This window comes from Anabrus simplex, chromosome 13 (genome assembly GCF_040414725.1).
Source record: "Anabrus simplex isolate iqAnaSimp1 chromosome 13, ASM4041472v1, whole genome shotgun sequence".
Lineage (NCBI taxonomy): Eukaryota > Metazoa > Arthropoda > Insecta > Orthoptera > Tettigoniidae > Anabrus > Anabrus simplex.
In genome coordinates, this window is record NC_090277.1 from 80,341,318 (window position 1) to 80,365,005 (window position 23,688).

At 38.8% G+C, this 23,688-nt stretch overlaps 2 protein-coding genes and 1 long non-coding RNA gene across 3 annotated transcripts in view; 2 read left to right on the plus strand and 1 right to left on the minus strand.

Moving 5' to 3' along the window:
* The window catches only part of LOC136884897 (pre-rRNA 2'-O-ribose RNA methyltransferase FTSJ3), a 45,643-nt gene extending 33,207 nt beyond the window's left edge, over nt 1-12,436 (minus strand). Inside the window, exons 1-3 of the mRNA XM_067157197.2 lie at nt 12,240-12,436; nt 10,479-10,631; nt 2,180-2,490 (exon numbers count right to left, since the gene is read on the minus strand). Of these exons, the coding sequence (XP_067013298.1) occupies nt 2,180-2,490; nt 10,479-10,631; nt 12,240-12,306 (531 nt within the window). The 5' untranslated portion in view covers nt 12,307-12,436. The remainder of the gene's footprint in view (nt 1-2,179; nt 2,491-10,478; nt 10,632-12,239) is intronic.
* A 192-nt stretch (nt 12,437-12,628) lies between these two features.
* Alg2 (alpha-1,3/1,6-mannosyltransferase Alg2) lies at nt 12,629-15,409 on the plus strand. Its single transcript, XM_067157198.2, has one exon. The coding sequence runs from the start codon at nt 13,355-13,357 to the stop codon at nt 14,579-14,581; it is 1,227 nt and encodes a 408-aa protein (XP_067013299.2). The 5' UTR covers nt 12,629-13,354; the 3' UTR covers nt 14,582-15,409.
* LOC136884900 (uncharacterized) lies at nt 15,410-22,821 on the plus strand. The gene is made up of 2 exons (XR_010861435.2): nt 15,410-20,446; nt 20,489-22,821. It is a non-coding gene; the product is annotated as an uncharacterized lncRNA (long non-coding RNA).
* Nucleotides 22,822-23,688: the final 867 nt, after the last annotated feature.

A 23,688-nucleotide genomic window follows, 5' to 3' on the forward strand; every position in this document is an offset into this window, starting at 1 on the left:
AATAATAATAATAATAATAATAATGTTATTGGCTTTACGTCCCACTAACTACTTTTACGGTTTTCGGAGACGCTGGGGTGCCGGAATTTAGTCCTATAGGAGTTCATTTAAGTGCCAGTAAATCTACCGACACGAGGCTGACGTATCTGAGCACCTTCTAATACCACCGTAGCATAAAAATTAGGTACATGGAACATACGAACGCAATTAGGTATAATAGATTTTCCGTGGTAGGCCAGCACATTCACGACGCTAAGCACAAATTTTGCGGAATAAACCAAGATGTTGAGATCCTTGACATGCTTAGCAAGGGCCCTCTTTTAGATACTACCGAAAGCTGTTACTTTCACTTAGACCAATTTTTTAATTCAAACTTTAATTTAAATGACATCTCTGAGAAACCGAAAATCCTGTTTGATGTTCTCATTGCAGTGTTTAACTTGTTCAAAATTCTGGAAAATAGCTCAGTCTTTCAGATAGGATGTAACTCTTTGACGCAATATCCCCTCCTACCTCCAAAACTCCCTGATCCCGCCCCGTTTATCGCCCCTCCCCCTACCTAACACACTCCTCCCCCACCCCTTCCTTTCCCAGCCGGTCCACACATCTCCCTTGTCAGTTCCTCCACAGTACATACAACCAGCCAACCAAAAGGTGAGTCTCTTCATAAAGCTTTACTTTCTTGCCCCATTTCCACTATCCGAGTTAACTCGTTTTTATCTTTCATACTGCAGGCCCGCATTGGATTGAGAATATTTTAACTTCTTCAACATACAGTTCCGGTCACAAGAACCACTCGCTCCGGAAAAATACGACATAACATCGTATTTATGAAGATGGTTTTTATAGGTATTATCTACTGACTTAGCATTGTTTTTACGCTCACAGAGGAACATCATCCACTTCTTTCAAAGTATTTAACATTACTGCATCACACTTAGCATACATTTCTCTACATATGTTGATACCAATGCTGTACAAAACACCCAAATCTAAACATTTTAAGACTGTCAAAGACTTCAAACTTATTTCGCTTCTAAGCTTCAGTTATTTATTTTATTCGTGGCTAACAAGTTGTCAATCTTGTACTAATTACATATTCAAACCTGGACATTTAGCATAAATATGCTTTATATTTTAACTTGTTATAGATAGTTTTAATTACGAGGGTCAATAATATATGTTTTAACTTGAATGTGAATCTTTGTATAATGACCCTATTTGGCTGATGATGACGCCTATGGATGTTGAAACCGGTACCTTTTAATAAATGATGTTGTAATTTTAATCAACAACATATCTTGCATTGAAAAGGTAGATCTTGTACAATTTAACTTATTGTTTTGTAATCTCTATTCAATACGGACCAAACATGAAATTCTTAACTTTAAATTTCCCAACTATCATAAGGCCTCCCTCTGGGCCTCTTACCACCAACATTCCTTTCATAGTATGCTCTTGGCATCCTAATTGGAGCCATCCTTTTCATATGTCCATACCACCGTAATCTGCTTAATTCTAAGATTTCCAACAGGCTCCTGTCCAATCCAAGTTGTTGCCAAATACTTTCATTCCTTATTTTGTCTCTCCTTGTCTTTTGGAGACATGACCGAAGGAACTTCATTTCAGTGGCCTGTAGGTGACTTTATGCAGGTCTAGTCAAAGTTGCCGCTTCCAGTCCATATGTTAGAATTGGTACAAGATATGTTTTGTATAGCGTGAGCTTGCAAGCTTGAGGAAATGAGTCATCCCAAAGTAATTGACGTACAGAGTGGTAGAATTTTGATGCAGCTTATATTCTATTGCCCATTTCTTGGTTTATGGTATTGTCAGAAGAAACGAAGCTCCCTAAGTATTTGAAGTTATTGGTAACGTCTACTTCTTCATTTTGCATTCACTTTAGGATTTTGACTCATCATTAAATCAACGGTTTTAGTTCAGCTGATGATTATTCCCATTCTTTCAAATTCTTCTTGCCAAAGATCTAGTTTAGGTTGAACTTCTGCTTCTGTCTCACCCAATAACATAACATCACCAGCAAATACAAGTGCATTTGTTGTCTGATCCTTCATTTCACTGCTTTAATAACCTCATGCATTACAGTAATGGAGAGAGGTGGTGTAATCATAATAATTACCCTGCATTATCCTAAAAAATGTTCTACTAATCTACATCTTACCTTCTTAAAAAGTTGTTTGAATACCCAGAGAAGAGGGTGATAATCTTTGGATCGGAACACTTTGGTAATAAACCATCCTCCGGGCCGTAAGAAGCGAGTTGCTAGACGGAGAGCACTTAACGTGAGGCAGGTCTGTTGATACGCATCGTGCAGCCAGTTCTTGCCCACATTAGGAGCGCCGTCATTTAACACGACGTCAGCTTTCCAAGTCTTCAGCTCTTGCTGGATAGCGACACGACATTTATCCGTCGTTATATCTTCCTTCAATGAAATACAGCCTGGCACTGGCTTGATGGGAAACAGATCCACACCTACAATGAATATCAAAGGTTATAATTAATCTTAAAATGCAGAAACCATAATAACAGGTCAGTGTTTAAGAAAGAGCAATGGAAAGGAGAAACAAATATTAAAAGACAACAGAACAAGGATGAACCTCACACAGCCATGCACTGCTTCTTCACCAAACAGGGGTCCTTTCTCATCAAGTCTAGTTCAACATCCATTTTATTACTTCTCAGTCCCGAACAAGTTAACATTAACTTCAAGAAATCAAGAGCACGACTAGATAGAAAAAAATGCCAAAGCAATGAACATAGACATTGCAAGTGAAAATTCGAGGATAGAACAAGTGAAGCAAATGCCCATACCTTAAAAGCGTACATTAACAGAAAATAAGAGAAGTACCTAGGAAGCCAAAAGAAGAATAACTCCAATGAAGAAAGTGTTCATAAATAAAAGGGGCTTATCAACTAGCAGGCATAATAATAATCCTCCGTGACTGAGGCAGCAGCACACCAGCCTCTCACCGCTGGGTTCCGTGGTTCAAATCCCGGTCACTCCAGGTGAGATTTCTGCTGGACAAAGCAGAGGTGGAACAGGTTTTTCTTTGGGTACTCTGGTTTTCCCTATCATCTTTCATTCCAGCAACACTTTCCAATAGCATTTCATTTCATCTATCAGTTATTAATCACTGACCCAGATGAAAGCGATAGGCTTCGGCAGCTGGCACAATTCCTATCCTCGCCGCTAGTTGGGGATTTAATTCATTCCATTCCTGACCCAGTCTGTGGATTTTCAATAATAATAATAATAATAATAATAATAATAATAATAATAATAATAATAATAATAATAATAATAACAACAACAACAACAACAACGACATATGTTAACTTGGAGAGACATGTGGCAGGAAACGGATGGTGGGAAGACCAAACACCCACTGGATGGACATCGTAAAGATGGAGATTGCAGATCGGGGAAGGACACTGGAGGATGTCATTAACAACAGAACGTATCTCAGTAAGACAGAATGGAAGAGGCTCGCCAATAGTGTCCAGGAAATGGAACTGTAAAATGATGATGATGATTTGACGAAAACTGTCAATGCTCTTGAGAGAACTACATACAACTACCCAAAATGAATCACCAGCGTCTATTGCCTTCACTTCATATGAGGCTTTTCACACGTATTCTAATGATTAGAAATTCTGCAACACCACTTGCCCTAACCTGCCGGCCAACATTCTGATAGTACAAATATTTTCAACACACGGGACTTGAACCGGCTAACCATGGTGTCAGACCATGTAGACTTGATGTGTTAACGACCATGGCCACCAGGTGAGCTGCTCTATCTCGTGCTTATTGATAAAGATAAACCCCAGAATGGAAAAAAAACACATTAATTTCACTGAAAGAGAGTATTTTCACTGTTTGAACAATTAAAGTATGAAGGTCATTATTACATTGTTCTTGTACCCAATAACCGGTACCAGTTTAAATCTCTCAGATATATCTGTGGAAGGCAAAAAAAGTCAGGATGTACGCAGTGACATAATGCCGAATATGAGACAACGGCTTTTCTGATAGAAACATAATTTTCTTTTAAAAAGTACAAAAGTCGTGGTCGTGAGAGTTCGTTGTATTTTTCTTGTAAAGAAGACATAACACACTATAACTGGTACCAATTTAAACTTTCTGTTTTTCTCAAATGTCCGAAAGAATTAGGGATTTTATATATAGAGATAATTCACACACAAGGTTTTCAAAGTTGGCATCAGAAGAAGCAGGTGCAATAATTTTTTTGGTAATGTTATTACCGCCCCCATAATACTCCAGTCCTATTATACTTCCGTGTTGTGCATGGTGTTAAGTATGGCTGCAAGTGCAACAAGCTGACATTCTCACTAGTTCACGACTAAAGAAAAGCCTGGCATTACCGAAGACTCATCTAGATTTTTCTATCAAGTTGATCTTGAACCCTAAGATCCTACAATCTGAAAAACTGTATGCATTCTCAACTGTAAAAGACAAGGCTTGGTAATGACAATATTTTAGCAGAGGAATTATACCTCATCAAAGAAGAAATCGTTGACATGGGCATCAAGAAATTCTACAACATATATTTTATTATTACTGTTATTGGTTTTATGTCCGACTAATTACTTTTACAGATTTTGGAGACTCCGAGATGCCAGAATTTAGTCCCACAGTAAATCTACCAACGCGACACTGACGTATTTGAGCACCTTCAAATACCACCGGGTCAAGCCAGGATCGAACCTGGCAAGTTGGGGTCAGAAAGCCAGCCAGCGCTGTACAGTCTGAGCCACTCAGCCCGACTTCAACAACAGAGACGACTTCTGTTCCAATTTCGAAGAAACAACCTCCAAAATCATGCAGTGATTCCTGATTTATAAATAGGGGTGCTGATTTATAGAATTTGGATTTGTACACTATCCACCTCCGTAGCATAACAGTTAGCACTATAAGCTGCCTTCCTCAGAGGGCAGGGTTTAATTCCTGGTACGATGGGTCTTGATTGGAAGGACAGATGTTTACTTTTTAATCTGTATAGAGCTCAAAGCACAGAAATAAAGATCAATGGAACGACAAGAGAAGCAAGAATAAGAAGAGGAGTGCAAAAGAGTGTTCCTTATCACCTTATCTGTTTAATATTTTCACAGAATTCGCTATTAGAACAGTAAAAGAAAAAAACCCAAAGGAATAAATTTTAATGGTAAACAAATTCATAGTATTCGCTTTGCAGATGATATTGCATTGATAGCTGATTCAGAGCACAAAATGACTAGGATGCTCAGTATACTAAACAACACGTTACAGAAGTTCAGGCTAAAAATAAACACAAAGAAAACTAAAATGATGGTCGTTCAAAAGAAGAAGACTGAATTGAAAACAAATTAGGCTGTGAAAAAACAGATCGGGTTAAAGAATTTTGTTATCAGGGTAGTGTTATTACCAATGATAACCAGTGCCTGACAGAAGTCAAAAGAAGAATTGCTATGGCAAAACAAGTGTTTCAAAGCAGGAAAAATCTATTGTTAAATAAGCACATAGAAATTGAAACCAGGAAGAAATTTGTTAAAACCTTTGTTTAGAGTGTGCTAACTGACGGTTGTGAGACCTGGACTTTGGGAAAACAAGCACAATCAATACTGGAAGCTGCTGAAATGTGGGTCTGAAAAAGACTGACAGGGACAACTTGGACAGAAAAAAAGACTAATATCCAAATCTTAAATGACATTAATGAGAAACGGACCTTAATTTATTCAACAGAGCAGAGGAAAGCTAAATTTCTTGGACACGTCCTACGACATGACACCTTTCTCCAGAATGTCTTCGAAGGAAAGGTCCTAGGGAAGAAGTCGAGAGGAAGACCACGTCTCTCATACCTCAGGAACATAATCACTCAGCTGGGTTTTGCTTCCAATGTCACGATGGAAAGGACTGCTGAAGACTATGGAATGTGGCTGCAGCGACAAGGCTTAGCCTTAAGATAATGGATGGATGGACTGTCAGGGATATAAGAACGCCAGGAGGGCTGGTATGTATTTAAAAAGGTACATGAAACTCACCTCCATTGAGGGGTGTGCCTGCAAAGAGCTTCACCTCCTCAGGTTGAGCTACAGGACCATCTACATACCTATTAGTGTGTAGACAAGCAAAGAGAAGAGAGATCGATCAAGACTTTTATATTACTGACACCATGACGGACAGACCATGGACCAACGAGAATCAAGATCAAAAGGCACATAATAACGAGACTCGCCATTCATGGTTTCCACCATAAGATACTTTTAATCAGAACATTCCCCAGCTCGAGTGACAAATGTGTATGTGTACTATGTTATCAAAGGTGTATCAAGTATCATCTAACAACGTGCCACAAAAGAACAAAATACAGTAAGAATTAATATCTGTTTGGGTAATCTCCTTTCCTTCGTGTTTCAATAAAGGATGTATATTATTATTTTAAAGCCCGCCTTTGTAGCACAATGATTAGTGTTATTAGGTGCCGTCCTTGGGGCCAGCGTTCAATTCCGGGTACTGCCAGAAAATTAAAAATGGCGGGAGGGTTGGTATGTGATTGAAATGGTACATGCAGCTCACCTCCATTACGGGGGTGTGCCTGAAAAGACTTGCACCACCTCGGGATGAGGACAGGAGTTTACTTTATTTTTAAAACTGATATAGGCTAAAACAGGAAAAAAAGAACAAATTCATATTAATGCAAAATCAGATTAATAAAATTAAAATATACAAAATACACTTAAATCATGATTATGAATCAGTAACAATGCTGATGGAAAAGATAGAACATTGTGAATATTTTTTTTCTGTAATTTAGGTTCTCCTATCAAGCCCTCCTAGTGGTCATGAATGTTGGAATTTACCCTCAAAAAAACTCTAACAGTTGTTCAAGGTTCACAATACGAATTTACAAAGAAATTCATTTCTTGTAATGATTCTTAAGGCGTCAAGTGTATGTGGTATGACACTGTAATTACACGGTTTGAAAAAGATTCCCCATCAGAATGTTGGCTGGCAGGGAAAGAGATGTGTTAGTATAAAATTTCTATATTCCGCACAGCTTTACTTCTAAATTGATGTTTTGACCTGGTGGTTATGCACTGAAAGATAGACATCCGTCCAATACCAAGCTGCCATTCATATCGACTTATATCGGCAGAGTGCAATTTCGAAACCTAGTTGCCAACTCTAATATTAACACTCACCACGTGGTTAACCTATCTCACTCAACATGTATGATATTCGGTATGGTTCGCGATTTTTGAATTTTTTTTTTTCAGTAATTAGGGCATAGTGTTTACATATTAGTCTTTATCTCTCTAGTATAGTACAGTATAGCATAGTTTACAGTTTAGCATAGCATACGTTAGTACAATACAGGTGTTATAGTTCAGGTTTGAAAATAGCTGTAGTTTTATTTACGTCCATGTATTGGAATGAATGAATGAATGAATGATTGGTCCATGTATTGGTTAGTGCATGCTTGTTTAGCATGTCTCAGTGTAGTTTGAGAGAGATAAGTGGCAAGAAAGTAACACTGAGAGCAGTGGAGTGTTCCCTTTTGTTACGTGCTCTCTAAATCTTTTTTTTTTGCTATTTGCTTTACGTTGCACCAACACAGATAGGTCTTATGGCGATGATGGGAGAGGATAGGCCTAGGAACTGGAAGGAAGCGGCCGTGGCCTTAATTAAGGTACAGCCCCGGCATTTGTCTGGTGTGAAAATGGGAAACCACGGAAAACCATCTTCAGGGCCTGCTGACAGTGGGGCTCGAACCCACTATCTCCCGATTACTGGATACTGGCCGCACTTAAGCGACTGCAGCTATCGAGCTCGGTCCCTAAATCTTGGCTACTATGTTCATCTTACCATCTGCATACTTCGCTGTCGTGCCGCCGTAAACATTCCTACTGGACAAACTGTGCTCCGTCTGCTCACCCGCCTCACCAGTGACTGCATGCTGTCTTGCCTTCCTCCCCGGCTCTTGATTACGTCACCTGTTTCTCATATATTCCAGATTATGCTTCGCTCCGCTATATAACTCGCCGCTGCCTTTCCATCGGCGGTCAGGTATTCATCGTGCATGTAAAGGAGTGGGAGCAGGAACTCTTTCGCACGGCTGGCCCGTGGCGATTTTAAACATTCTATTCTACATCACACCATATCATCTTTGTGCAGGGTGAGCAGATTTGTAATTTATGATATCTTAATACTTTCGATTTTCTTCACTCCTTGGCCCTTCAGGCCTTAGCATACATATTTTTTTTTTGAACTTTGGCCCATTCTGGGCACTTCATGTCGCTTGTTAAACAAATTCTTCAGACTTGGTCAGAATCTTGTGCAAAAGGACTTGTGCTTCGGCGAACTCTATCATTGACACGGAACTTTGTGTACACCCTGTGTGTGCGTGATTTTATTAATACGGAAATAGACACAGCAGCCTGGTTTTTTACACTCTCTCACCCTCGCCATTCCCTTTAATCCTGCATTCTTTTCCCCTCCTTGCGTATTTTTTTTTTTTCTTTCTGTTCCGTTCACTTCCTTTCTATTTTCACATCATTTTTCATGTCGTTCTTAATTGTAATAGTGGCCTATACTCTTTGTTAACTTTTTCTCACATCGTGTATAATTATGGTGTTTTTTCTCTTTTAATGTAAAAATATTGTTGTTAGATCCCTTTGGTATTGTCCATAAGATATGCTATTTCCAGTCATTCCATAACGTGTTTCCCTAGATGTACATATTATGTCTTGTTAATAGGGATATAATTAGGTCTACTCATAGTCTGATCATCGTCCTTTCAAATTCTTTTTCTATTGCCAACATAATTTAGAGAATTCTTGTTACAATCTCAAAATCTACTTTCCCTTTGGAGTTCCATGTAAACTTTCCGATTCTTGCTTACGCACCTAAACGTTGTAATTACTGTTATTTTTGTTTCATATCTATCAAAGGTGTTCTTGATTGTAAAAATCTTTCCTTCTGGTGGTCTTGTAACACATCTTGTGATTTAAATCTTGTTGTTTGGGCTGTTTTTGCTATCCCTGCTTCCCCTCCCCTTTTTCTTTTATGCACTTACCACGGTATACCTCCTGGGTAAAGGTCCAAAAAATAATCTCTGCGCTATTCTGCTGACACCTTGGAGTTTATTTTGATTGCTATACTTGCGAGTACTGCGCTGCAAAAGATTTGGCTGGTGTTTTCATTTGCGCGTGGCCTTGGGCTCAGTGCTTTGGCTTCTAGACATACACAGACTTATAACTTGGATTTTTTGCATTTTGTATTATCTCCTGTCTACAGATATTATCAATTTTCGTGAACGTATACGCTAAAAACATAAAATTGACCCTAACACTTTGTAGGCCATAACCTCCTTCCTGTGCCAGCCATTAGCGGCGAGTGATGTGTTATTTCCTCATTGTCTTAATAATGTATCCTCAATTTACTGTTGGCTATTGTTAGTTAGTGAGTGTAGTTTTTGCGAATTTGTTTTCAATCCCGATTCATTACCATTTCTGAGTACAGTATTACATTTTATGAGGGCTGTTTACCGCGGTCCTGTTGCATCGGCTGTTCTCACAACAAAAGTGTGCTGGCAACAGAGGTAAGGCGATGCTCATTTGTTTGCGAAACATCAATTTAGAAGTAAAGCCGTGTGGAGTAAAATCACTGGATTGCATGCCAAAAGACTTGACTGAATTCCAAACCTCTCGGCAGTGTTCGTATGCAGTGACAGCATATGACGCTGTCAATGGTAATTTGTCCTTATGTTGGAGATGTTAAGTCTTGAACAGACCCCTTGCCGCTATTCAACAGGAGAAGGTTGTGTGCTGGCAGTGGATTTCACCCTCCCCATTCCTACAATCATATATCATGTCATTCATTTCGTCTCATTAACTCTTCTGATGAGGTTGATGCCAAGAAGGGCATCCGGTCATAAAAACTCGCTAAGAAGATTCATCTTACAAAATTGTAGAAAATTATTTTAATATCCTCCTAGTCAATACTATAATACTTTTTATGTACAATTAAGATGAAACTCATCTCATTTCATACCCTACCAATCTTCTCCGGCGAACAGAAACACAGAAAATGGTTGCATTTCCAAGATTGACTTGCTCTCCCTTTTAATTTTTCTATATATGTAAGTATATAGTAGCGGCAGGTTGGGGAGTCCCTGTGAGCATAAAGGAAGGATTTCTCCTCTCTGCTATTTGAGGTGTCACTTCACATCATTTTTGCATTCCCACCCCCATCAGTAAAGTACTGCCAAATTGGTACAGATGAGAAAAGAGCCCATAATTTTTTACATTTTCTAAAATTTCTGCTAATTCTTGTTCATTGTTAGAAAGAAGAGTAATGTAATTTGGAAAATGCAAGTTGTTAATTTTCCTTCCAACAATCAAGATACCTCTAGTATTAGTGTATTAGTGCTTATGAGTAAACAGGAACATATACATACCTATGACAATACTTGAGACTGGCATGTTCTGTTTTGCCACTTGCATCCATCCTCCAGGAGCTGCACAGAGATCGATGCATACTCGAGACTTCTGAAGGAATTCAAATTTACGGTTCAACTGGATGAGTTTAAAAGCTGCACGAGATCTATAACCTAAAAACAAATGTACGTCTCAGTTGAACATGTTATGATTAATGGGAGCTTAGCTTGTTTAAATAATTACATTAATAAACAATTCCTTTGGGGAAAACTTCTTATTCATTCATGAAATTAAAACTGTTATACTGTACATGAAGAGAAAGTTTCCACAGTAATATAAATAAGCCTCTCAGCTAATTACAAGCTATCATAGTTTCGTGATCACTATGGAAAATCTTCCTCGTGTATGACTGTAACATCAATTAATAAAAATAATCAGGTAGCAGTAGTTGTAGCAACATCCCTGTCACTCTCTCCTCAAAGCATTGTACCCTGTCCAATGCACTAACGGAATGGTTTCGCATAGCTACCAACAGAAGGAGTATACTAACCACAGTGTGACCAAACATAATGGTTAATCATAATAGTTACACTACCGGTACTGAACCAGGACTGATAGAAATATGGTTAGGTTAGAGTTTGGTTACATCAAATAGTGACCTTAATACCTGTCAAATCACTAATAGCGATGGTTAGGTTACTTTTAGTGAAAGTTACATTACTGTTTGTAGCAAAATTACTGATAGCTGTTAGATTCTGGTTTATTAGAAAGCAATGTCTGTGCCAGGGTTAGAATGTAGTTAAGTTAGGGGCAACCTCTGGCTCGCGCAGGGGGTATCTCTACTTGTTAGCAACCCTGACAGTGTTCCGCACTGTAGGATGTCCGAGTGGAGCAGTAGAGGCAGCGCAAGGCACCAATATTGTTACTACACCAATTACCTCCAACTTGCCAACTGGTTCAGAATGCCACCATTCTACTATTTGAGCCACTCACCTTGATTGGATCATACATTAGTTCTGAAGGATGACTGACCTTTTCCCGGAATAATTCAATAGAGTTCTCTTATCTTACTATCCACACTCGGTAATTGTTTTATCAATTTCCCTTGATCAACTCTCTTTTCCAAAAAAAATAAAAATGATTGCATTCCTGCCTTGAGTTGTACGACCATATCTATAAGGTCCGACAATCTCCTCTCTCTCATTCCTATCCCGTCTTACTTATGCATTCGTATAAATGGATGTTCATTCACAAATGACATTGTTTACACATTTACAAGACTGTTTCTTATCAACAAAGTTTATCTAATAAGATTAATACTTCCAATTATTATTATTATTTTAATTATTATCTTATATCTTGTATTTTACTCCACTAGTTCCACAAACTGTTCTAGCCTTAGTGTCTATTCCTAGTTCTCAGAGGCAAGCCCACAGTCTAAGCGAAGTGAGCCTGCCTCTTACTCACAGGCGCCAGGGTCGATTACTGTCCAGGTCGGAGATTTTTACAATTGGTAGGCTATCAACTGATGTTTGAAGTTATTTTATCATATATCAATTTATTTGAAACTGCACAAGAGCAAAACGAATATACGCATTCTTAAGCCAACCACAAGCTACTAGCATTATACCATATAAGGATATAAGATATACAATGCTGAAAACCATCTATTTCATTTCAGATCGTAGTAGTCGGGTGTTCATCCTAACCTAACAAAACTTATTATAAAATAAATTATTATCAAAGAAAACACTTTAATATGAATAGTAATAAATATTTACCCGTCTCTTTGGCTAATTGGTAGTATTTATCCCTCCGCTGTTTTCCGATTTTAGCCTTCTTCCCCATTGTTGCACGTTGATAGTATCAATTATACACGTGTTTACGAAGACATGGAGCAGCTCTGCAGCAGCTGACTGAAAAAGAAAACAAAACAAAATCGAAATTCATGTATTAATATCTCGATAGCAACGATCAAACTCACTCGATATCAGGACTGACTCCACTCCAATCGAATTCGTTAGGCAGGGACTTAAAGGCAAAGGACTAAATTTAATCACTCGCGGTAGCCGTACAAACTTGTTTTAAAATGATATAAATTCTTCAGTTCTTCGTGATGCATATGACAGAGTCATAAGCATGATATTAGTCAAATGTTGTCACGTGTTTGGAATACAGATGAGGAAATTTCCATTTGGCTATGTCTTTATTTTGCCTGTTATTTTTAATTTCGAACTCATTCCCTCTCCCGTTTATAATATGATATGACTACATAATGCGGATTAAATAAAAATTATGAAATATTCAATGTGCAGATAGCCCACGCAGTACACAATCGAGTGGAGACGGAATGATAAACTTATCTTATACGATCCTTGCTCCATAGCGTAACAGCGGTAATGGGTAATAGCTGCCGCCCTCGGACGCCTCTGGTTCGATTCCCAGTACTGTCAGTCATTTTGATTTGCAGGTGTGCTGTGTGGTTAAAATGATACATGCAGTTCACCTCCACTGGTGCGTGTCTAAAGAGAGCTGCACCACTCAAGAGGAGGATACGAGTTTACTATTTTTACTATATTTCGTGAAAAAACTGGTAATCTTTAAAATAGAAAAATATAGAGTGTAGGTATCTGTACATTGCACCAAAATTGTAGTTGTTCTTGTCTGTACTCGTACTGTAGGAATCGATTAATACGATGGTCGAAAACATCCAGCCATCGATGACTCTGCTCTGCTTTGACGTGTGTTTTGTGTTTTCAATGGCTGAGCTTGCCATGTGTCAGCTGTTACAGATCACATGAACAGGAGTAATTGTACACGTCATATAGTGATATTTGTTTGATTTGAGCAGGTTCGCGTATAGTACTTGTTTTCGTATTTGATATAAAATAAAGCTATGGCATCTGTTGTTTTCCTCCATCCAGATTTGGGAATAGGAGGTGCAGAGAGGTTAGTGGTCGATGCGGCTCTTGCTTTACAGAAGAAAGGACAATATGTGCATTTTATTACATCGCATCACGATCCAGGACACTGTTTTACGGAAACAAGAGATGGTACAATACCAGTCACTGTTGTTGGAGACTGGCTCCCAAGGAATATCTTTGGTCGCTTTTATGCACTTTGTGCCTATATTCGCATGATTTATGCCGCCCTGTACATTGCATTATTTAGTGACTTGAAGCCAGATATTATATTCTGTGATCTAGTTTCTGTTTGTGTGCCTATTTTGAAACTTCGTGGATATAAAGTGATCTTCTACTGCCATTTTCCTGATCAGCTTCTGAGTCAACCAGGTTCAAGATTAAAGGCTCTGTATCGTGTACCACTAAACTGGATGGAAGAGATTACTACCGGGAAAGCAGATAAAATTCTAGTGAACAGTAATTTTACTTCTAGTGTGTTCAAGGCAACATTCAAAAGACTGTGTGTTACACCTGATGTGCTGTATCCATCCATCAATACTGCTTTCTTTGACCAGACTAAACCTTTACCTTTTACGGAAGTTCTTCAAATTTCCAGTTCAGATCCTTTCATATTTCTTTCTATAAATCGGTATGAAAGAAAGAAGAATTTAGAACTGGCCCTAGAGGCTCTGAAGGAACTTCAGTCTCTTCTGGATGACGCTGAGTGGAAGAGAGTTTACCTAGTGATTGTTGGCGGTTATGATACAAGAGTTGTTGAAAATGTAGATTATTGTGAAGAACTGAAGGATCATGCTGATAAACTAGGAATAGCTGATAAAATGACTTTCATGAAGAGCCCCTCCGATATTATGAAATGTTCGCTTTTGAGTTATGCTCATTGTCTGTTATACACACCTGAAAATGAACATTTTGGTATTGTCCCTTTGGAAGCAATGTATGCAAGGAAGCCAGTCATTGCTGTTAATAGCGGTGGTCCAAAAGAGAGTATCTTAAATAATGTTACAGGATTTTTGTGTGAGAATACGTCTAAAGCTTTCGCCCTTGCTATGCAAAAGTGTGTTGAAAATAGAGGATTATGTAAGAAGTTGGGTGAAGCTGGAAGGAAAAGAGTAGAAGATAAATTTTCCTTTACAGCCTTTTCTGATGAATTGGCTGATATTGTGGACAACTTATTGAAAGAGAAGAAGAAAGACAGTTAATATTTATACCATATTATTTTGCTAAAAAGGTAAATCTTTACTAACTAGTTCGCAAAAGAGGGATTACGAATGCAAAGTGGTGCGGCTCACACTATGTCACAGCGTGCTGCAACACGGAAGTTAGCTCAGGTTAGTGACAACAACGTGACAGATTGAGATATGTCTGGTGGTAGTGACAAGACCGTTGGTCTGGATTGGTTAGGTCTGGCTAGTGATAAGAACATTGGGCTGGGGGTAAGCAATAGTCATCTGGTAGTGTTAGTCACCAGGTGTGAAGTGGCCCAGTGGCCTCTATTATCGGCACACTTTTTAGTGGTAGATTTACACCCTAGTGCTGAATCGGTAGACCTCGGCAATCTTCGTGATTTGTATTGGCAACCTTTGAACACAAACTATGAATCGATTATGCATCACCTTGCGACATCTGGCGTACACTTTACGTACTGTTGTTGTTTACACAACAAAGCCAAAATATAGGTTAGGAGTGAACATGAGTGCAGAACATCCAACTACATCAAAGGAACCTCCAGGAACTCCTCCACGGAAACGACCATCATAGGCTATAAACAGCGAGGGACGAAAATAATAGGCCAAGTTACAAAGTTCTGTGCTATGGAGAAAAAAAAAAGAAAGAGCTGCTCTTCCCCCTCAACAAGTCTCTTCAACGCGCTGCCATGTATACGGGAAAATCTGTTGCAACTATTCATAGAATTCTGCCTCTCACCCCGGCGAGTCTCCACGCTCCCCTGGTAAAAAGAGGTAGGTCCCTCTAACCAGTCTACCTAATCTATTTTAACCAATATCATCATGGATACTAATAGGGTACAAGTAGGTTGTCATGTGCAAGTGTTTTATGCTGTTCTCCTCTTTCTCGTTGGAAGAGAATGCAAGGGAAGATAGAACTGGACGATTGCCACAAACAAGTGATATGGGACACCATTGAAAACTTCTGTACCGTCCAAAAAGTGGTGCCTACCGTGAAGAAACCGATCCCTGTGCTGCAGAAAGAAATTAAGTGGAAGTGGAGCCCAACATCACTCCGAAAAGTTTTGAAAGGTATGGGTTTTGTGTAGAAGAAGGTCCAAAACAAACGTGTCTTATTGCTGGAGCGGGCAGACATTGTTGATTGGCGGGCACGATTCCTCGTCCAAATTAAACATGCTAGGGAGGAAGGCAAGGAAGAATTTTACTTGGATGAATCCTGGATTGATAATAATACAACTGGAAAATGCTGGCAGAGAGGAAACGATGTTGTGGGTGTTACAGCAGGCTAATCATTGCAAGTGTTGGATCTGAGAAAGGGTTCATTAGAGAAGCACAATTAATATTTGGAAGCCAGAAGTACCCAAGGTGATTACCATGGCCAGATGAATACCCATAATTTTGAGAAATGGTTCAAAACATCTGTGCTCCCTAATTAGCTTTCCTGCATATGTGATGGTGTTGGATAATGCACCATATCATTCTCGACAGGTGGATAAAATACCATCGAGGTATGATACATGAGTGACAATGGTCCAGTGGCTACAGGGGAGAGGCATCGTCTGCGACGCAAGTCAACGGACAGAGGCCCCGTATAGATTAGTTCAGGAAAACAGGCCTCCTGATACAGTTTATGCTGTTGACGTCATGGCGGCTGAAAAAGGATACGTCGTCCTTCGTCTTCCCCCATACAACTGTGATCTGAACGCCACTGAATTGGCATGGGCAAAAGTAAAATGAGAATTCAAAGGAGATATGTCAGCGGTTAACCTTCGACGACTGACCATCGAGGCTCCACTCCGTATCTGCCGAAGATTGGGAAGAGTACTACCAAAAAGTGAAATAACGGGAAGAAGACTACTGGAGGCATGATTGTGTCATGGAAGTAGCCATGGACGAGAGTATAATGAATAGTACTGCAAAGAGAAGTGACGATTGTGAAAATGATTTGTCTGAGAATTCATGTCAATAAAGTTGTAGCAAATACATATCGATCATACTATCAATTCAGTTCAGATTTAATTTCCATTCAATTGGCAGTACTACCGGAACCGGGAGAACTCCCTCCTTATTCCTCACCCCCGTACACAAATTTGTCGCTAAAACGTGTGCCGATAATAGTATCCCCTGTGACAGTATTGGCTATTGACAAAACTGCAACCAGCACATGCCATGACCCATCACTTTCCAACTCTGTTCCTTCATAACTTCACAGAATGGGGTACCAGTGGGTGAGACATGATGCAAGCTCTATCGCAGATAACAGGTACACAAGAAATGGCTGCATTTTAGAGATTCACATAGTACTGGTTTTAATTTTTCTATATAAGAAATACTACTTGTAGGGCAGATTAGTGGGTCCCTGACTAGCATAAGGGAAGGATATTTCCTCTTGTCTACTTCAGGTATCGTTTCACATCATTTTTGCTTGCTTTTCACCTTCCTAAAAATATGAACAAGCTAGGAGAGTGTAACCATTAAAAATATGTTATTTCAAACTCATCATCAAGGAAGTGTGGTAATGCCAGTTCATAAATACTGTTTCCTTGGCCTATTATTTAGTATTAAAAATGAGATTTAGAGCTGTAATTGTACAGCAGGTAGGTGTTGGCTTTGTAACTAGAAAGGTTGGAGAATGGCTTTTTACAGCAAAACTTCACTATCTGCTGATCACCCTTAATAAGATAGTAAGGAAGTTTGAATGATGGAAAAATTATGTGGAGGAGCTTTTAGAGGAGACATTATGTTAATTAATTCTGGGGTTTTTTTTGCCACAATGGAAGGTAGAAAGCACTGCTGTAACCCAACTTCAACTTGCTAATAGACTGCGGCCATAATCTGGGGTCTTGCACCCTCAGACGCCACTTGCTTGCCCCACTCATATTCACAGATTCCATTACCAGTGCATAACAAAAACACAAATAAATAAATAAAAGGTGCAAAGGAAACAACGTGGAATACAAAACAGAATATTTGGTATCAAACCTTAATGCAATGGAGGGTACAATTCAATAGCAACCTTTAAAAAAAACTCATGCACCCTCGTCTTTAAGGGGAATTTCTTTTTGACAGTTTATAGACATCAAAAAATGTGTTTTTCCGCCCACTAACATATCAACAATATTGACTACCACCTTCAACTTGGCAACAAACATGTAATAACTATACGATTCTTGTTAACAGTTAATTTTATGTTATGTCCTCACCTTTCACAAAGTCTGATACTTGAAATCAACTTGTGACAATATCAGTAAGCATCTGCGAGAGACACAACAAACAAAGGAAACCAACAAATGTAATGAATAAACAATAGATGGGGGTCAGCAGAGAGAGAAGTTTTTCCGAGAGGAGAGATTCGTTCAGTCAGTCAGTCACTACTGATCTGCAGTTAGGGCAGTCGCCCCGGTGGCAGATTCTCTACCTGTTGTTTACCAAGCCTTTTCTTAAATGATTGCAAAGATGAAGTCCTAATTATAAATGTATTTTATGTATTGAATAGGTGAACTTTCAAATAAACACTTGTATTTTAACATACCACTTAGTCGAGCAGCTCGTCTCTTTTCTCCCAAGTCTTCCTAGCCCAAACTTTGCAACATTCTTGTAACGCTACTCTTTTGTCAGAAATCGCCCAGAGCAAATAGAGCTGCTTTTCTTTGGATTTTTTCCAGTTCTTGAATCAAGTAATCCTGGAACCATACTCTATTTGGGGACTTATTTGCCCTCTCCTTTACATCCTTACTACAACCCCTAAATACCCTCATAACCATGTACAGAGATATGTACCCTTTATTTACAATCAGAGATATGTACCCTTTATTTACAATCATATTTGTGTAATTACCCCAATGAAGATCTTTCCAAAAGGAAATTTCATCCCATCAATGCTGTAATTAAAACTGAGAGTACTTTTCCTATTTGTGAAACTCACAACCTGACTTTTAACCCATTTATCCTCATACCATTGCTTACTGTCCATCTCACAGCATTGAGGTCATTTTGCAGTTGCTCACAATCTTGTAACTTATTTATTACTCTGTACAGAATAACATCATCTGCAAAAAGCCTTGTCTCTGATTCCACCTCTTCACACATATTGATATATATAAGAAAGCATAAAGGTCCAGTAATACTGCCTTGAGGAATTCCCCTCTTACATTATTACAGGGACAGATAAAGCTTCACCTACTCTAATTCTCTGGGTTCTATTTCCTAGAAATATAGCCACCCATTCAGTCACTCTTTTTTCTAATTCAATTGCACTCATTTTTGCCAGTAGTCTCCTTTGATCTACCCTATCAAATGCCTTAGACAGGTCAATCGCGATACAGTCCCTGAATCCAGGATATCTGCAATATCTTGCTGGAATCCTACAAGTTCAGCTTCAGTGGAATAACCTTTCCTAAACCCAAACTGCCTTCTATCAAACCAGTTATTAATTTTGCCAACATGTTTAATATAATCAGAAAGAATTCTTTCCCAAAGCTTACATGTTCTTCATACTAGCCAGAGACCCACCAATCTGCCCCTACATACTTACATAGAAAAATTAAATAGAGGCTTATGTTAGTCTGTGAAATGCAAACATGTTCTGTGTTTCTACTGGATAGATAGCAGTTTACTAGCCTATAGTCTCAGGTAGAGCTTGCATCAGGTGTGGTCCATGGCTGCCACATACCATGAAAATAACGAAACTGCAAAGTTTCAGAGAGACGTGTCATGACTTGTACCAGATGCAACTGTACTATCCGGAACATTAATGTGTTAAGTATACAACAAGTTAAATTAACCAATTGTTTAGTTTTTAAAATGCTATTTTTTTGGGACGTCGACCCATGTGGATCTTTAGCACCTAATTTTTTAGTTAGTCACGAGTTAATTAAGCGATTGAATAATTGTGGAGTTTGTGATAGAGAGCTAGAATTTAAAGTGTGGGGAAGTCGATTAATTTTAGTGTGCCAGAAATGTGGCTGCAAGTGCTTGACCAATAAGGATACATTTTAGGAGGGGAAACCTTCCCTCACAAATGTTAATATGTTTTGTAACCTACTGTTTACTGGAAAACAGGCCGCATTTAAATTTCTACTAGCAGCGAGCACATTGAATCCCTCACCATTAGTGTTGTTACTAACCAACTCTGTCGCAGGAGATACTAGGGGCCAGTGGACTACTTTGCAGCTCTAACCTGGCCACACCTAAATTGGCAGCCTTGTGTAGTATGTTATAGCGGCGTGCGAGCTGTGCCCTTTTGGTTTCCTAAACTCTCTTTTGCTACCCCGCTAGTGAAGATTTACCAGGTTGGAGTTCAATCTCCAACAGTGGTACAGATTCAGAAATTCCCAACATGGTTTCATTTGTCTTCATCATATATTACAAACGTAAACTTCAGGTGGTAAAGGAATGCAGTTCCCCCTCAGCATGAAGTACACAGTTTAGGAATGTGATTCTTAGAAATATTACCGTGAATTGTCAGTGCTAGGGACCCACCAACCTGTCCCAGAAATGCATTCACTTTTATTGAAAAATACCAGAAATTATACATTTTCTTACATTCCAAGTAAGTGCCATTGGCTGAAATGTATTAACCCTGACAATTATACCATACGACTTTCTGACGTGTCATGAGAATGAACGCCATCTAGCGCGTTTTTTCTCGTTTGCCTAATTCAAATTCAGACTTTTTGTTGTAGTCACTTCTTACAATGAAAGTTTTTAAATTGTTGAATATCAAATGGTAATATAGATATGTTAGCTGAAACAGTTCTTTTACTTGTTCAGTCGATCCATTTCCTTGTAAATTAAGATGATCAAATTTAATAAAACTTGCAATTGGTATGAACTATTTCTAGAGCATAACGCCTACCGAAACGTAACTGTAAATAATAGGCTTTGAGTGGCACGTCTTCAAGACGTGCGGTGTAACTAAAGCGATATTTATTGACGTGTTACTGTCAGGGTTAAATATGTCACTCCCAGAATTCATTTCATTATCAGCTTCTGAACAGTAACACACCCTTTGAGAGGTTCTCTGTTATGCACCCCTGACATGTTTGACCCATGGGTTTTGTCACTATCCATACAAGCACAGAGCAATAATTAATATACACACCTTGAAAGGTTTACTCGACAGGTGGTGATCAAGCTAGGAAGTAAGTAACTAGGAAGAAATGAATATTGCTGTGTGGCGCGCTGTACTGGTCTTGGCTGAGAGGGAATTTTATATCTTTGCCCTTCAGACTTCAGTGGAATATCGTCACTGCGCATGTAAAAACCGCTGTGTGATAATATTTTTTGAGAAATACTGACCCTCAGCACATATATTATGAAGAACGAGAATTGCTTGACAATATTTGCACAATATTAAACCTTACCAGCTGAAGTTCTAAGCTAAAATTTCACATAGTGGTTTTTGCAGGCATGATGATAAGAAGATCACAAGTTGTCTCAGTTAATTGATTTCCATCCTAAGTTAGTTCTTCAAGAGTGATCTTCCACATGATCTTGCACTTCCAGGTGCTCTGGGATCCGCCAAGATTGGTAAAACTGTACTATATGCATCACAATATAAGTTACATTATTTCAAAAGTAAATCATATAAATCTTACCTTAATACGTAGACTTTCACGACCACTAAGTGACATTATAATACTTAATTTGGTCATATTAAGTCGCATAAAGTTTATAATCTGCTGACACATTTCAATCCTGCGACCAGGATTTTGTTTCTTTATACAATAACTTAACCTCACCTTTGGTTATTCTTAAGGAGTTTCTCCCGGTCATCTTATCTTAAATTTTAAAAATCTATCTTCAAGATATTTAAAGTACATATTTCTCCAGCATTTTCAAGAAGCCCGCCTGGTAGCCATGATCGTTAAGATGCTGAAGTCTAAACGGTCTGACACCGAGTTTAGCCGGTTCGAGTCCCGTTGGTAGAAAAAAGTTTCACCATCAGAATGTTGGCCGGCAGGGTAGGTGAGGTGGTGGTATACAATTTATCACTAGATTGCATGCCAAAAGCCTGCATTAAATTCCAAACCTCTCCGCAGTGCTCATATGGAGTGAGGGCATATGATGCTGTTGATGGTGATTCGTCCGTCGGAGGGAGACGTTAAGCCTTGAGCAGACCCCTTGGTGCTATTCGATAGGAGTAGCCTATGTGCCGGCACTGGGTTTCACCCTCTCCCTACTACAGTATCATATATCACGTCATTCATTTCATCTCATTAACTCGTCTGATGAGGTTGACGTCAGGAAGGGCATCCGGTCATAAAAACCCGCCACGACAGATTCATCTCACCTCATACCCGACCCCGTAGGAAAACGGGACAAGGGTTGGACAAACAACAAACATTTCTACAGCATTTTCAAGAAAGAAGATCCCTCGCATACGGATTTTATCTCAAGCTTGAACATTGACGTAAGTATTTTGGCTCAACATGAAAGAAAATTTTATCTCATTATTATCATCACCATAAGTGTTTTTATTTTGTTTGTGCCGATTTTTGTACCCTTTTTTTTTTTAGCTTAAGATGTTCCATATTAGGAATGAAACATACTTTTTTAAATAATGTAACTAGATTTTAAGCTGGAACATGTGTTATAATTACATAGACTAGCAGTAAAAAAGAAATACCGTAAGTATTGGAAGGTGGGATTCTTCCTTCAATCTAACCTTAGTTAAAGGCTGATAGATCTATAGCACAACACCTGGGTCAAGGACATAATTCTGCAATCCAGAAATATGCACAATTTTTATAAAATACTTCATTACATCAGCATCCTCAACTGCACAGGCAAGCTGCTTAAGATCTTTCAGTGTTTGTTTCCTTCTGTGTATGGCAAGCATTTTTCTTTTGACCAGGTGTGGTTATAATGAAATAATGAATACTTTTCACTACAGAAGACTAACTCTTTATTGTATTTGCTTATAGTACAGTTCTTACTCAAAGATCTCTTACATGGCAGTTTGTTGTAAGCTTACACAATCCTTTATCCTTGAAGATAATGATATTTATAATAATGTGTATTAGAATTTGCATTTCTTTATTTGATCTCATTTTCAAATATTGAGATTTTTATTTCATAAAATGGACCAAAGATATATTGTTAATTTTATTTTCAAATACCAATATTTTGAAGGTTATACTCTATGCTTCTGTATGAAATTAAAATCAGACTGATAATTTTGTTCAATATCTTTAGTTGTGTGTACCTTGTAGGAAATTTATATCTGTAAAATAAATAATCCCTCCACTTTTGCTCATTTATGATGGATGCGTGTGAAGACTGACTGGTTGCCCAATATTTCTAATGTCAGCTGGCAAAGAAAGCCCAAACATCACTGACAAGTAGTGAGGTAGTTTCCATTGTTGCCAACCAATGTCCCTACTTCAAAATGTAAGGATTTTCCAGCAAAATCCTATGACAAATTGATCTCATTTGCCTGTGTTTGCTGGGCTTGTAGGCCATGGTCCAGATGTTTCACTGTACACTGCGTTCGGCATTATCAAGGGTTCTGACTGACTTCAATAGCTGTGAAGCTCACAGTCGAATGGAGTAATGTTGCAATTCCATCCCATTATATAGTGCAGACTATGGTGTGCTGCTCGCCTTTTGGTCCACCATGCTGGACAAGCGGTTGCTGATTTGCTGTTCTTCAGCCAATGATTGAAGCATTAAGGAGCCCGATGTAGGTCAACCTGCCTTGGCGGAAACAGGCAACCGTTGCTTTTTTCTGATCTGGCGCGGCCGTCGTATCCTCCAGGATTTAAAGCTTTCAGAACGGAAACCAGGCTTTGTTGACCCCTTGAGATTCCTCCCTATGTTTGAAACTGTTGGTGTGCTTCAGAATTTCATGGGGTAAAATCCATATATAGGCCAACAAAGAAAATCCAAGAACTACTAATGTCTGCTAAAGACAAGTGCTATTCTCTCTCCGCAGCAAGTATCTTCAAGATCCCATGCAGCTGCGACCAGGTATACATAGGAACTACAAAATGCAGCGTCACCACATGACTGAAAGAACAGGCACAGCCGTCTGGAACAAGCAGAAAGGTCATAAGTCGCTGAACATACATACAGTACAGCAACACCAAAGTACTGTCAACTAGTGTCTTATCACGCCT